This window comes from Ambystoma mexicanum, chromosome 3p (assembly GCF_040938575.1).
Source record: "Ambystoma mexicanum isolate Mex_15411 chromosome 3p, UKY_AmexF1_1, whole genome shotgun sequence".
NCBI lineage: Eukaryota > Metazoa > Chordata > Amphibia > Caudata > Ambystomatidae > Ambystoma > Ambystoma mexicanum.
This window is the reverse complement of record NC_090925.1, coordinates 1135239299-1135253785: the sequence shown is the minus strand read 5'-3', so window position 1 is coordinate 1135253785 and position 14487 is coordinate 1135239299. Positions and strand designations below refer to the sequence as shown.

The 14487-nt window shown below is 40.7% G+C and overlaps 1 protein-coding gene across 6 annotated transcripts in view; it reads right to left on the bottom strand.

Moving 5' to 3' along the window:
• Positions 1–3922: 3922 nt before the first annotated feature.
• ACSL6 (acyl-CoA synthetase long chain family member 6) overlaps positions 3923–14487 on the bottom strand; it is a 774575-nt gene continuing 764010 nt past the window's right edge. For all 6 annotated transcript variants that reach the window (XM_069652522.1, XM_069652521.1, XM_069652520.1 and 3 more), the window contains one exon: positions 3923–6949. In XM_069652522.1, coding sequence (XP_069508623.1) covers positions 6809–6949 — 141 coding nt within the window. In that variant the 3' untranslated portion in view covers positions 3923–6808. The remainder of the gene's footprint in view (positions 6950–14487) is intronic.

Genomic DNA, 14487 nt, shown 5'->3' with positions numbered 1-14487 from the left:
GAGTTGTAATGAGGCCCTATGAGTACTATAGTCATAGTGAGTGACTTTTATTTAGGGATTTTGATGAAAAGTAGTTCCCAAACATAATATGACGCAATTTGATGCATCCTTGCAAATGAAAGGAGTACATATTTATATATAATTCTCAGAAAATCAACCCACCGAAATAGAAACCAAGAAGAGAAAAAAGCCCCCTGAAAAATGTCTGTGCATTAAATGCGCTAATCAGGCAGAAACGTGTGCATGTAGGGCAAATAGAATAGGCAGAGTCGATTCTAAAATTACAGGCTTCACAAAATGGCGAGAGTTGGAAAATATGTATTAGAGCATGTGTAAGAAATAATATCAGCTGTACAGCTCTAATATTGGTATTGTATACACATTTCTAGGTAATTATGTAATGTTGATGTATGTACTGTGAGTTAAAAATTCATACTATTATCTACTCTATGCTAATACTAAATTAAACATGTTATGGTTTATACAAACCTTTCATGAAACATTCCCTCTCTCCAATCCCACATCAAAATCAGTCACATTGTTATTTAAAAAATCCTTTCCGATCCCACTTCCTTCTCATTTCCTCCCTCATAAGTCCAAATTAATAGCAAACAAAAAAAAGAAGACTATCCTGAGCCTCCTGTCTCATTTAAGATCAAGTAACTCCATAAAAGAATGTAGCTATTGCCAATAGCACTTTCACTTTTTCTCCCAATATAGAACCCTCCCACCATTCTTCTTTCGTTTAGGTCCTGCACTCCAGAAGAACCTCATATAGAAAATTCCTTCTTGTTAACTGTAGGGCGTCACACTCCAGGAGTAGATGTTTAGTTGTTTCCCGGGGGATTTTACAATATCTGCACATAGAAGTATCCACCCTCTTATCCCTCCTGTACCCCACCATTTCTTTGGTCGGTAGTATATTCAGCCTCAACCTCATGAACAGATTCCTATGTTTATTTGAGGGGAATTTTACCAAGTAGTTTGGAATTTGGTTGATAGCGCTTTGCTCCCTCTTAATGATGAGAGACTTTGTAAGCAGATCTCATATCTATGGTCTTAATCCAATCCAGTCTCCTCAGCTTTATTTTTTATCTTGTCCGGGTTATTTTTCCTCATCTAGGCCCAACTCCTCCAATACCACTCTGCATTTAAATTTCCAGGCATCTACAATTCTGTCCCTTGCTGCTCCCTGATTATTTTGCTCACTTGTCAGAATATCTAGGACCGGGGTGCTGTTTTCCAATATAATTTTCCTATACAAGGATAGCAACCTGCATCTGACAGAGGAGCTGAGGGACTGCAACCCCAGTTCAAATCTGATTAGCTACACTGGGAGACTATTAGGGAGGTCCAACACTCTCCTCCAAAATATACCTTCCAACCGATTACGGAGTGATGTTCAGTGCTGTTTCTGCTCCATATAATAGAATAGGAGTGACCTTTTGCTTATAAAAGGTCAGCGTAGGCATCAGTGCGTACCTGCCAAATTTCCTTAATATTTTTTTTGTCTGGGTCGCTAATCTGGTGCATTTCTGGCTCAGCTCCTCTGCTCAAGTTATTTCTTTTACATTATTATTTTTCCTAACTCCAAGATAGCTTATTGATTCCAAACGCTCGATCTTCGGCGTGCCTATGAACCATGCCAGCTTGGAATTGGCCTTCCTTCTTACTCTAGTGAACATCATGATTTTTGTTTTGTCAGTGTTTATTTGCAGCTCATTGTTCATAAAGTACGCGTCTAGGTGTGTAAGCCTCCATTCCAGGCCTATTGGTGTACGATCTATTACCACCAGATCGTCTGCGTACATTACCCATGGGATACTTTGCCTATATGGTTGCTGTGTAAAATCTCTGACCCCCTCTTGGCTTGAGGACATATCCAAGAGGAATAAATTGAAGATGGTAGGAGCCAGGGGGCATCGTTGTTTCAATCCCCTCCCAGTTGGAATAGAGGTGGAAAGTATCCCCCTGGCTGTCAGTCTCACTTGAATTGATGTTCCAGAGTACAAACTCTTGATGGCGTCCAATAGATCCGGCAGACAGCCCCAATTTGACATCTTTCCCCCACGGTATCTGTCTATTGATACTGTCAAAGGCTTGTGCTAGATCAATGAACGCCATATAGGTACTTTGTTGAGATTCCATAGCCCTCATCTTCAAGATGTTAAGAATAAAGAGGTTCAGACTAGTGCCAACCCCTGGTACAAACCCTGCTTGACTGATGTCAAAGTGTCCTAACTCCCGGACCCATAGATTCAGATGTTTAATAGGATTGCCGATAGCTCTTCTTTAGGGAGTCAAGAAGGGCAATGAGCCTATAATTCAGTGGGTTGTCCCTCCCATTTTTTTTTTTATAAATCGGGTCCACCATGGCAGTCCTCAACGAAACTGGGACTTTTTTGACTGCCAATACTTGAGTCAACAAGATCATACAAAAGTCCGCCCATTCCTCTGGATTCAGTTTGATGATGCTATTATTTAAACCATCCGGGCATGCTGCCCTCGACTGGTTTAGATGTTTTATTCGATTGAGTAAGTCCTCCCTGTCGAAAACAATCGTCCAGGGTGGCAGACACCCCTTTTTATTGGGTAGACGTTGCTGCTGACCTGAGGCAGAGAAAAGGTCCTTGAAGAACCTAATGCACTTTATGTTCACATGACACTGTAACACCTTGATATATCAATATTGTATATAACTATTAGCTCTATGCAGATTGAGCGGTTGATACAACCAGAAGTTGTTTTTATAAATGAATTTGCAATAAATAAATGAAATTTGAGGTTTATCATTGTGATATTGGTGCGATTAGAACAACAGTATATACTAATGTGTTCCGTGGGGTCAAACATTGCGCATAAACAACCCACATCAACCTGATGTTTTTAGACTCTGCAGTTTTACTCCATCCTGTTATTGATTGCGTGGTAAACTACTTTTGAGATCAACTTTTTCTCAGTGGACTCTGTCACTGTGACACAATGACCCAGTTATATTTTCCTTGACGTCTTACTGAATTTATGCAGATTCTTAGGGCTTCATTACAGGTTTGGTGGTATTTTGGTGGCAAATCCACCAAAATACTGCCAAATGGATTACTCTTGGCACCATGGATTACAAGTGGTGTGTACTAATTTGTATCACGCACTAGTCTAGCACAGTAAATACCCTAATGGCACTGGTATATTTGAACAGCACCTCATTCACATTGAGCACTCCTGTGCACGCCAGGGCTACACAGTTGGGTTTGTTTTTATACTGCCCAATAGAGTCATTATTATTTTGAATTATGAATCATTCATTTACTGTCTGATGGAGGTTATATATTTGCTTAATTGGGGTCAGGAAGAATCATAACTATATGTTGCCTGTGGGTGGGGTGGATGGATCATTCATATACTGGCATACAGGGCCATTCATATACTGCCTAATAAGGTTCATTCTAGTTGTGCTCATTGGGTATTTATAAATGGATCAATTTCCCATACGACCTGCTGCAGGTCATTCCTGTAGGTACTGACAGATAGCCAGATGTGCGGGTCATAGCTATACTGCCTCGTGGGAGAATTGCTATACGATTACTTAATGCCTGAAGATGTAAACACGGTGCCCGCTGGGGACATTCTGATAGTATCAGTCAGTGTTCATAGTCAGACAGTCTTAACACGGACATGTATCTGAACAAACAAAATGCCTTCACCATTGAAAACCCGCAACTTTTGACTGTCAGTCTGTATGCGCAGGAGTTTAATTGTACATGGAAAACCCATGTGTAATAATTTAAGAGAAACACGACAAAACGTGTTGCAGAGACTGGAAACGGTGCAAGGTTTTGCCAGCTCGCAACATTTATTTGAGTCTTGACACTCTTCTGAGCAAGAAAGCAAAAGACCTAGTTCAAGAAAAACAGGAGCTCGAAAATCGGGATCACGTTAAACTTTATTGTTTGAAACACAGGCCCTGAAAAAATACAATGCATTCTCATGTCCCATTATTAGAATCTGGAAGGAGCAAACAGAAAAGAAATGTGTACATTTGGTTGAAATTATCGATCATGACATGAGATAATGTGGTAAATGCAACAAAGGGAAATATGAATGTCATTTTCTCCACATTAACTTGTAAAAGACAAGCATTGTTCATTGAAAATAACAAAAACAAAGTGTTTAATGTTTTTTGGTTAATCCTTTCTTTCCACTCATTTCCTACAGCATTTACAGCAAACGTAAGTCCTCATAAGCTATTTACCGATCACTTGAACATAAGGATTTGATTAAAAAGGCCCAAGATAGTGCATAAATCCTTAATAACTTAAGCAGGCAGGCATACTTTAGGCAACAGTTTTTAAAAAATAAAGTTTTTTTGCAATTTAGCGAAAGAGGCCTGCCAATGGCAACCATTCTCAGTTTTTCTTTTTCCTTACAAAAAAGATCGCTTAAATGCCATTCTGTTATTTAGATATACATGCTAATATTTTCCAAAGAATTTAAAAAAGCAGTTTTATTACATTATTTTTACATATATATATAGATATGACTAAAGAGTTCAGCCCTTCACTTTAATACACACTCAAAACTGATCCAGGCCCTCCCTAAATTACATACGAATTTTGCAAACTTAAAAAAGTTACCTTTTTGTGAAAAGTGAAGGGCTTAATGTGATTTAGTTCCATGCAAAAATAGAAGCATATTTGTTTCCAGCTCAGTTAACATTCATCTTGCATTGTGTTACACTGTACAAATTAATCACATTTGTGCTTTTTCACAAGTGAAAATGAAAAAGTGATTTTATTCTGATCATGTGACTTTCGTAGGAATTCCACAGCATACATTGGGATATTTACAACACGGTTAAATCGATAAACTAACGGGCACAGACACATTTTCATCACTGTGGCTGAGACATTAGTAGCAGTGGTGACAGAAGTACAACTGGATATGCTAAAAGGGTGTTTCAAAGATTGTGTTTGTTAAAATCCCCATAGTCCATTGCTGGCACAGTATGCATTTTTATAGGGCAAATTTCCCCATGATGGTGCATATGTTTTGAGTTAATATTGCTATCACTTATGAGAATGTTTCGAGAAAAATGAACAAGCATTAATAGTACTGAGGGCGTGAAAACAGTCCTTATTGTTTATTGTTGAGAGTTTACACTTGACAATACAGTAAAGGATTTCATGTGAAGATCACGGACTGTTATAGTAAGATCCACATTTTAAGATCTTCTGTCCCTCCAGAAAATATGTAGTTTCTCTGGCCCCAGCCATAGTAAAAAAAGAAGAAAACTCACTACAGAGCCCCAGGAGGACAGACGTGATAAGAATGTTCATGTGAGAAGCACAACAGGGTCGACGCGTCCCTATCTTCTTAATCTGGAGCCATTGTGTGGCTTGGCTAGTAATTATTTTACCGTTTTGTAATGAGTTGCAGTGTAAGGCTTCATGAAAAGAAACCCCCTGCATCTTAAATAATCCCTAATTTTTATGGTATCTGTGTCACCTTACTGTATCATCTTGCATTCTCTGACCACCGGCTTTTCAGCTTCTGACTCTCCAGCATGTTTGGTCTACAGCTCCCATAAGCACTAACCAGAACAGACAATGGAATCATGGGAGAAGTAGTTAACACACCTGGAGAGCCAAAGGTTGATGAGCACTTCTGTAACCCATACTGGAGGAATGCCAAAGAAGACTATCGGACTGCACATGACAGCCCTCTGAATACCGGCCATATCATAATACATACATTACATACTGCAGGGGAAGATAAGAGAACACAAACGTGTTCCTACATCTAACTTCATTCACTTTTAAACAAAGTGTTATCATAATTAGTTTATCATTTGATTAGTGAAGTAAACATGGAGGAGAATGCAATGGATTATTGTCTTACTCCTTATGTTTTTTCCTATGAATGCATTTCCAAATCCAAAAACACGTGTATTAAACACGTCTTTTCACATTGCCTCTTGTATTTGAGGAGCTGCTAGGGCATGCAGCAGGTAGCCTGAAAAGAATCAACATACTTAATTGAATTGCACAAATGTGCAAATCCTTCTGTGGTGAAGTGGAAGGAAACTATGTACAACATTTCCAATGTCTTTTCCACAAACCAGAGATTGTGATGAACTATGGTACTTCTCATTCATACATTACATTCAATGAAAATTAAAATATGTCCTCATACTATCGTTCTCTTTCTACAGATACATTTGTGTAAAAAGTAATTTATGTTTTGCACAGTATAAAATTTATATTTTTGTTTTTTTAACTCAAATTACTCTAAAAGTCCAGCTTCATTTATTAGGTCACAAGATAAAATAAATACACGTATGGTGATTTTGCAGTAAGTTACAGAAACATGTGTTTTGCAAAATCCTGTGTTACGTGTGAAAGCGATCAATACTCACCTTTTTTTAAATATAGTTATTGATAATGGCATACATTCTTTTTCGATGTAGTTAGCAATTATTTGGCCCACTTCAGGTATGGTGTGTTACATTTTTTAGAAGACATGTTTTATTAATTTCAATCTAATCCATGTTTCTTTCTTTTAGTAACATGGGACTGTAAATACATCACTAGGCACAGTGCATGATGTCAGTACTGTGAAAAGAAATAGTGATAAAGTCAGTGTAAATTCTAAAAGTCCTTGACTGATGCCATTTTACTTGTGTTCATGGAATTCTAAAATAATTCTAGAGTGCTCATCTCTTCTAGCAGTGTATCTCAGGTACTGGTCTGTGAAATATTGATTTTTTTGCAATTCCTACAAAGTCTGTTGTTGAAAAAACACTGTCACAGCTTCAAATGGACGTGGTCGAATAAAGCTCTTCAATCTGTTTTTTAAAGTAATCCCTCAGCTCTGGTCTTTTGGCTTTAAGCGTTGGTGTCAACAAACCATTTTGGATTGAAAACATATCAGAGTGAATATGAATTGCTTTCACCTAGAAACACAAAAAGAGAATTTGCTGAATAACATTACAAAGACAACACTTAATTTGAAAAGAAGCAACATATGCATTCCCAAAAAGAACATTTGGCTATTCCGCAGAAAAATCAAGCTTTCTGACCAACTTGACAAATTTTGTTAAAATTGTCCCCAAAAGACGTTACAATCAACCACATACAGCGCTTCCCTCTTTGGGGTAGTATACCACCATGCCAGCAGTTTATAATAAAACTTCATCAAATGTCAAATTCCTTTATTACAGTAACTATGTTGGACCCCTGCTCCCCCAATCTCCCCCCCCTCCCATGCTCCCTGCTTGGGGCTACCAGTCCCTATAGCCATTCCGCTGGAGCACACTCAATCGTCAAGCATGTTACCTTTCACAGGGTGAGAACTAGCTTGCTCCAATAGGATTGTAGCTTAGGTAGCTCTACCAAAAACACAGGTATGTACCAGCAGCCACCCACCCCGCGCAACCACTCCAGCACACCCCAGTTGCCCCTCTGCCCATGTGCGCTTCCTTCTTTGGGGTAATATACCACTATGCCAGCAGCTTATAGTTTTGCTCCGCATATTGGGTGCTCACTGTCGCCCTCGAGACCCTCTCCAAATCTCGGACAGTGGCTGGTCATCCAACTTTCCCATGGTCTCTATGTCATCCCTTCGCGTAGGATGGGAAGCCTTCGTATAAGGGGTGGTCTAGAAGGCGATACGGCTATGAGAACAATCATGCTGATTGCCCCTGTGAGAAAGTCAGTCTTTCAAATGGCGTCAACTGCCTTATCGCCCCTTCCCTTTTGTCCTTCTGAAGAACCCAGTGTCTAAGCTGCATGTAGGTGTACCAGTCTCTCTTGCCCACTCCGAACGTAGCCTTACAGGAATCGAATGGTCTAATTCCCCTCATCAAACATGTGAGAGATCAACTCACAACCTCCTTCTCCCAAACATAAAAAGTGTTATTTCCATATTCTGGTGTAAAATTCATGTTATGATGAATCAGGGTTGCCTGTCCTGCGAATGTAGTCAGCCCCACCCTCTAAGCATTCCCATCCCACATTCGAAGTATGGCCGCGATTGAAGGCAGATCTTACATACTAAAGGGTCGGCATGTCTGGGAATCCACAGCATGTAACTGAGTGGTCTACCAATCACCTGCTCATCTAAGTGATGCCACCCCTTCCTCGATCCTGGGTCTACCCAGTACCGTATTATTCTCAACTGTGAAGCCTGATAATATCTCCATAAATTGGGCATAGCCAGTCCCCCTAATTTCTTTGATCTATACAGAGTTGCTGCCGCTACGTTCCCGCCAAGTGAACTTGCCAATGTTTTCATCGTTAAGCTTCATCATTCTGGGCCTAGAACCTACAATCATGAGTTCCGTTTTTTCGTGGTTCAGGGCTAGACCACTCATATTTATCCAATCTTTTATGAGTTCATAGGTTTCTTTCACCACTTAAGAATCTTCCTCATAGTTGCCTGACAGTGGGATGAGGCATTGTGTGTCTTCGGCATAATTTGAAAAGCATATCATTTTATGCTCAAATAGCTGGAATAACGGAACAGTAAAGATGTTATACAAAACAGGTGACAGGGAAGCCCCCTGTGGGATTCCCTATCGAAGCAGGACTAGTTGCGCCTCTGCTTGCTTGCTGCAGACCCGCATTGTTCTATTTCCTAAAAAGGACTGCATCCACTTTACTGCTAAATCACTTAAATTGGCCACTTCCTGTAGTCTTATTCAATAGCAACGGGTGGGCCACTAAATCCGACAGGTCCAAGGCCATCAGCAGCATGGTTTTACCTTCATTAATGTTGGACATCATATTGGACTTAAGCTCCAATAGTGCTGATTCCGTGCTAAAACCTGGTCTAAAGCCCAACTGTCCACCATTCAAAATAGGATTTATTATGTGGCTCAATATTTGTTTGCATGCCACTCTATCCAATATTTTAAGCAAGAATGGAGAGTTAGTTATTGGCATGTAATTCGTAGCTAAATTAGGATTCTGCCCTTGTTTTTTTTGTTGCAGTGGGGTAATCCATGCTCCTTTCAGTATTGTGGAACAAATCCTTCTTTAAAAGAGGCATTAACTATTTTGGTTAAGGAACTAATCAATAACTCTGAACAAGCCTTAATAGCTGTGGCTGGGAATATATCCCCTTTACATGAGGACAGTCTAAGTTTAGCCAAGATGATACAAAGCTCATCCTCTGTAATGCTCTTAAATTAAACGTAGGTACAGTCTGCTCAGTAGGGCTATCTTCGTTTACTATTCCTTTATTAAAAAGCGGCGGAACACAAATTTCAGCATTTTCAATATTACCTTTCATTTTTTCAATTTTATCCACATGGTCTTTTCGATAAGTAAACACCAATCTTGATCTTTAGAGATGTTTTCCTGAAGTGTAACGACGGGTTTCTCTAATTCCTTCAGCATAGCGAAGATCTCTTTGGAATCATGTTGCGCTTTTGCTATTCGTGTCTCATAAGAATCTTTCTTAGCTTTAATAACAACCAGTTTGTATTTCCTGGCAGACTGTAGATAAAAAAGCTTATCATCTTCTGTTTTGGACTTTTTCCAACGGTAGAAGTCCTATCTCTTACCCACTCTTAGCACTTTTATTTCCTCTGAAAACCAAGTGTTTTGCTGGTGGCTGTTCACCTTCCTGCGTTTTAGAGTGTCTAGAATATTGGTTGCATTGTCAAGTGCATCCAGGAGGGTTTTGGGCTTTTTTTCTGAATTAGAGTGAACTGAAGATTCATTCTGGGTCAGTGGTGGGATCCAGAGATTTCTTCAGATACACCAATTTTGTTTGGTCTATCCCCTTCTTACTTGTAGAGTCTAGACTGAGAAACTCGGTAAACGAGTGATCCAACCAGGGGCATATGGAAATACTGGGTTTACTTAAAATCATGTTATGTGAAAAAACCCAATCCAACATTTTACCTTTAATGTGAGTGTGTTTGTCAATATGTTACATAAAGCCCAATGTTGAAATAAACCTTGCAAGTTCAAGGGCTGCAGTGTCATTGGGATTGTCCTTCCAAAGGTTTAAATCTCCCAATATAATCTATTTAGCAGCACCCTTCAATTGAGCCAAGACCAGACTATTCAAATGTGAGACGAAATCTGTCATGGAGGATGGAAGGCAGTAAATCAGCAGCATATCCAGCATGGTAGAGGCATCCGTTCGTACTTTAAAACATGGTGTTTCGCATCCTCTGGGGCCGTGCACATATGATTTCCATATATACAACTTGGTTTTAAAAATAATTACCACCCCTCTAAACCCTCTTGATTCTACCTGTTTACATATAATATGGAGTAGATTTTAGGGGTGACCAGTATCAGTATCAGTGACGGTCCTGCCACGTGAGGCTACATTTCAGTCAAGGCGCAGATATCTATATCCCGCTCCGAGATGTAGTCTCATATTTCCAAGGTGTGTTTGAATAGATATCTGGTATTTAAAAGCAGAACCTTTATTGCATTATTTTCGCTATATGGACCACAGGTGGCGGAGGAACTCTCTCTGTCCCTAAACCTATCCAGAGGATCTCTTTCACTCACCTTTGGTGAGATTGTGGTGCTCATGATGGAACCCTCAAGCTTCAAGGATGAACTTAGGCTCACAAAAATGTCACGAAATGGCGAGTCAAAACCGCCGGAAACGACGCAACCGGCAAAGACCTGCTGGTCTCTCGGGCCCGGTATGTGGATAAGTAGTCAAAAGGACTACAAGAATGCCGGGAGTTGTAGATCCTGATTCAGGATGCAACAGGCAGAAGTCTAATTCACTCGGTATTACCTTTTGTTAAAAGCAGGCTTACTCCTCATACACACATAACTATGGGCACACGTTTCATTGCAGTTAATCTACCCATCAGAGATAATGCCTGTGCACTCCACTTTGCCATGTCAGCTTTAATTGCCTTTATCACCCCGGGATAGTTAGCTTTATGAAGCCCACCATACTTAGCCGTTAACTGGATGCCGAGGTAATTAGGCTCTTTACCGCCCATCGGAAGGGAGAGACAATCTGCAGGACCATCACCCTTTCGGCCGCTAAAGACAGATTCAAAGCCGCACACTTATCCAGGTTTATTTTAAACCCAGACACTGCTTGGTACATTCCAAGCAGTGTCAATATTGGAGGGAGCAATCTCTCTGGCTCTGAAATAGCCAGGAGGATATCATCCACGTAGAACGCAATTTTAAGTGTGATCCCCTCATGCGTGATGCCACGTAAGTGAGGGTCAGCCCTAATGTGCTCGACCAGAGGCTCTACTTGTCTCGTGCCCCTGAGTAGTCGAAATCCCAGAGACAGCTGGATATTCACTGCCACTCTCCCTGTGGGCGTGTTATATAATGCAAATACTCCCCTTATGAAATCCTCACCTAAGTCAAATCTACCCATCACCTCTCTGAAGTAAGCCCACACCACGCAGTTAAAGGCCTTTTCCACGTCTAAGGGCAACAAAATTGAGGGCAATGTTTTTTTGTGGGCAATGTCGATGAGGTCTATCACCCGCCTTGTATTGTCTCCTGTTTGCCTCCCTGCCACGAATCCTGATTGGTCCTCTCTCACCAAATCTGGCAGTATCCGGTCAAGACATTAGGCTAAAATCTTTGCATACAGCTTTCTGTCCATGTTCAATACCGAGATGGGGCGGAAACAAAAACAGCTTCCCTGCACAGATCTTATAGAATTCTGGGCTGAACCCATCCATTCCTGGAGATTTTGCTAACCTTTAATGAAGCAGTGACTTGCAGGATTTCCTCCTTTGTTGTGTCCCCATTTAAAGCCTGCTTCTGAGCATCAGTCACCTTCAGTAACTTACAACCTGCTAGGAAGGCGCCAGCCTCAGCAAACATGGGGAATCAGAGGAGTATAGGTCCCTATTGTAACAATCATAGGCTTCCTGTTTTTCCAATTCCGAGCTGGCTATCCCCCCCAGACAGAAATCTAAGCTCCCCAATAGCTCCTTGAGCCACCCTCGCCTTGAGCTTCCACGCCAGAAGTCAGCCCACCCTTTTCCCCTGTGCATAATATCATTGTTTGACATTCATCAAAGTATGCTCCAGTCTATTCCCTTAAATAGTATCTATCTGGCTCTGAACCCCCTGCGACCCTGAGGCCTGATATTGTCCTTCCAAATCCTTCATTGAGTTAGAAGATGCTCCAGCTCCACCCTACGGACCCCCCGTATATATGCTATAACTGCATCCCATCGTATCCCCTCCCCCGTCTCCCCGTGTGCATTCTTTCTGAACTAGTGCTCAATGCCCTCACCAATCTCACTTCGCCACACAGGGTCATGCAAAAGGGTTGGGTTTATCTTCTAGTAGTTGGGCCTAGGTTCCTTAGGACGCAAGGCCCATGTGATGTATACTAGAGCATGATCCAAAAGCGTAATTGTGCCCATTGTAGCCGACTCTAGTCCCGCAAAAACCTCACTCCCCACCAGAATATAGTCCAGTCTGGAATATATCTTGTGCACATGAGAGTAGAACAAAAAATCCTCTATACCTGAGTTGACATGCCGCCATGATCCACAAGCCCCACCTCCTCCAATACCTTTAACAGATGCCCCAATGGTTGCGTTGCGCCCATGTACGAGCCCCTGGACACATCCCAGTTGGGGTATTTCTTATTTATTTGTTTTTTATATAGCGCCTTATGCCAAGGAGCTGTACAGAACCAATTTACAGTACAATTAAAGTGAAAAGGGGTAGGACAATAACAATTAACTTACAATGAGACTTAAAATACAATTAAGATTGGAGTAAGAAGGTTTTTAGGGCAGCACAGAAAGTAGAATATGAGTGAATAGACCACAGAGTGCGAGAGGGAGAGCATTCCAGTGAAGAGGAGCCTATCAAGAAAAAGAAGGGAAGCGAGAAGAAGCAAATGGAGGGTGAGATACAGTCAAAAGAAAGTGGGTTTGAGAGTGAAGAGTATGAGAAGGGGCATAAAAGTAAACAAGAGAAGTAAGATAAATATGAGCAAGTCTATAAAGGGATTTAAATCCTATACAGAAAAAGTAGAATTTAAGTTGAGAATGCAAGAGCAGCGATCAAAGAGAGGCCAAAGAGGCAAATAGGTAAGGAATATAGGAGACAGATAGAGGAATTAAAAACAGATTTGAGAGGAGCTAGATGAGATACAGGAAGACCAAATAGGAGCATAGAACAATCGAGAAAAGATTAAGGAAGAGATTAGAAGCTCAGTGGCACTGAAAGTGAGAAGAGGTCTAACTTTACGAATATTGAAAAGATGGAAACGACAGGAACGGGATGTGATCGAAATGTGCAAAAAAGATTAGTGTCAAAATGGAGTCCAAGGTTGTGGCCAGTAAGAGAAAAGGGGAAAAAGGGGGAGGACGGGCAGAGGAATAGTATTTGCAGGAAAAAAGAGAACTTCAGTATTAGATGGATTAAGTACAAGAAAGTGGTCCGACATCCAGATTTTGATATCAGAGAGTCAGGCAGAAAGGTTTGTGTTTATTGTAGGTGTAAATGAAGAACAAGATAGAAATAGTCTTGTGTCATCAGCATAAAAGTGATGAGACAAACTAGAAGATGAGATTATATTAGCCAAGCAAGAGGTATAAAGAGAGAAAAGGAATAGGGCAAAAACAGACCCTTGTGTAACACTGTGCGAAAGAGGAAGGTAATCAAAGCAAACACCAGCCCAGGATACTGAGTAAGTGCGATTAGATAGATACGATTTAAACTATGTGATAACAGAGCCAGAAAAACCAAAGGAGGAAAGAGATTGAAGAAGTAGTGTGTGATCCACTGTAACAAAAGCAGCGGATAGGTCCAAGACTATAAGAATAGAAGAGTGTTTAGCATAGAGGGGCAGAAAAAAAGATTCACAGACGAAAAAATAGCAGTTTCTGTGGAATGAAAGGGCTGAAAATCCGACTGGAAGCAAGGTAAAATAGAATTTAGAGTGACAAAGGAAGAAACCTGGGAGTAGACGAGACGTTCCAACAGTTTACAAAGGTAACAAAGAAGAGAAATAGGATGAAAGTTCGAGGGAATGGCAGGATCCAAGGAGGGTTTTTTCAGAACAGGAAGAATACTAGCATGTTTGAATAGAAGAGGGGAAGTAGACGTGGTAAGAGAGGTATTAAGAAGACCAGTAATGTAGGAATTGAGATAGGATAGATTTTAGAAATAAGAGAAGAAGGAACAGGATCTTTGGGAGAAGCAGTAGGATGAGCACAAGAGATAAGTAAGGAAGTATCAGGATTAGAGATCGACATGAATGAAGGAAAACCCATCTTAGAAGGCGGAAGGGGAAACATGGCAAGAGGAAGGCAAAGAAGGGGAAATAGCAGAACAAAGAGAATTCCCTTTAGAAGTGAAGAAATTATCAAAGTCGATCGTCATGTTGAGGTCACCTGCGAGTATCATGTCCCCACCAGCAAATTCTACAAATTCCCTCAACACTGCACTGCAGTATTCGTTCTGACCTCCATTGTGGAGTATATATGGATGCTATTGATAACAGTGCCCC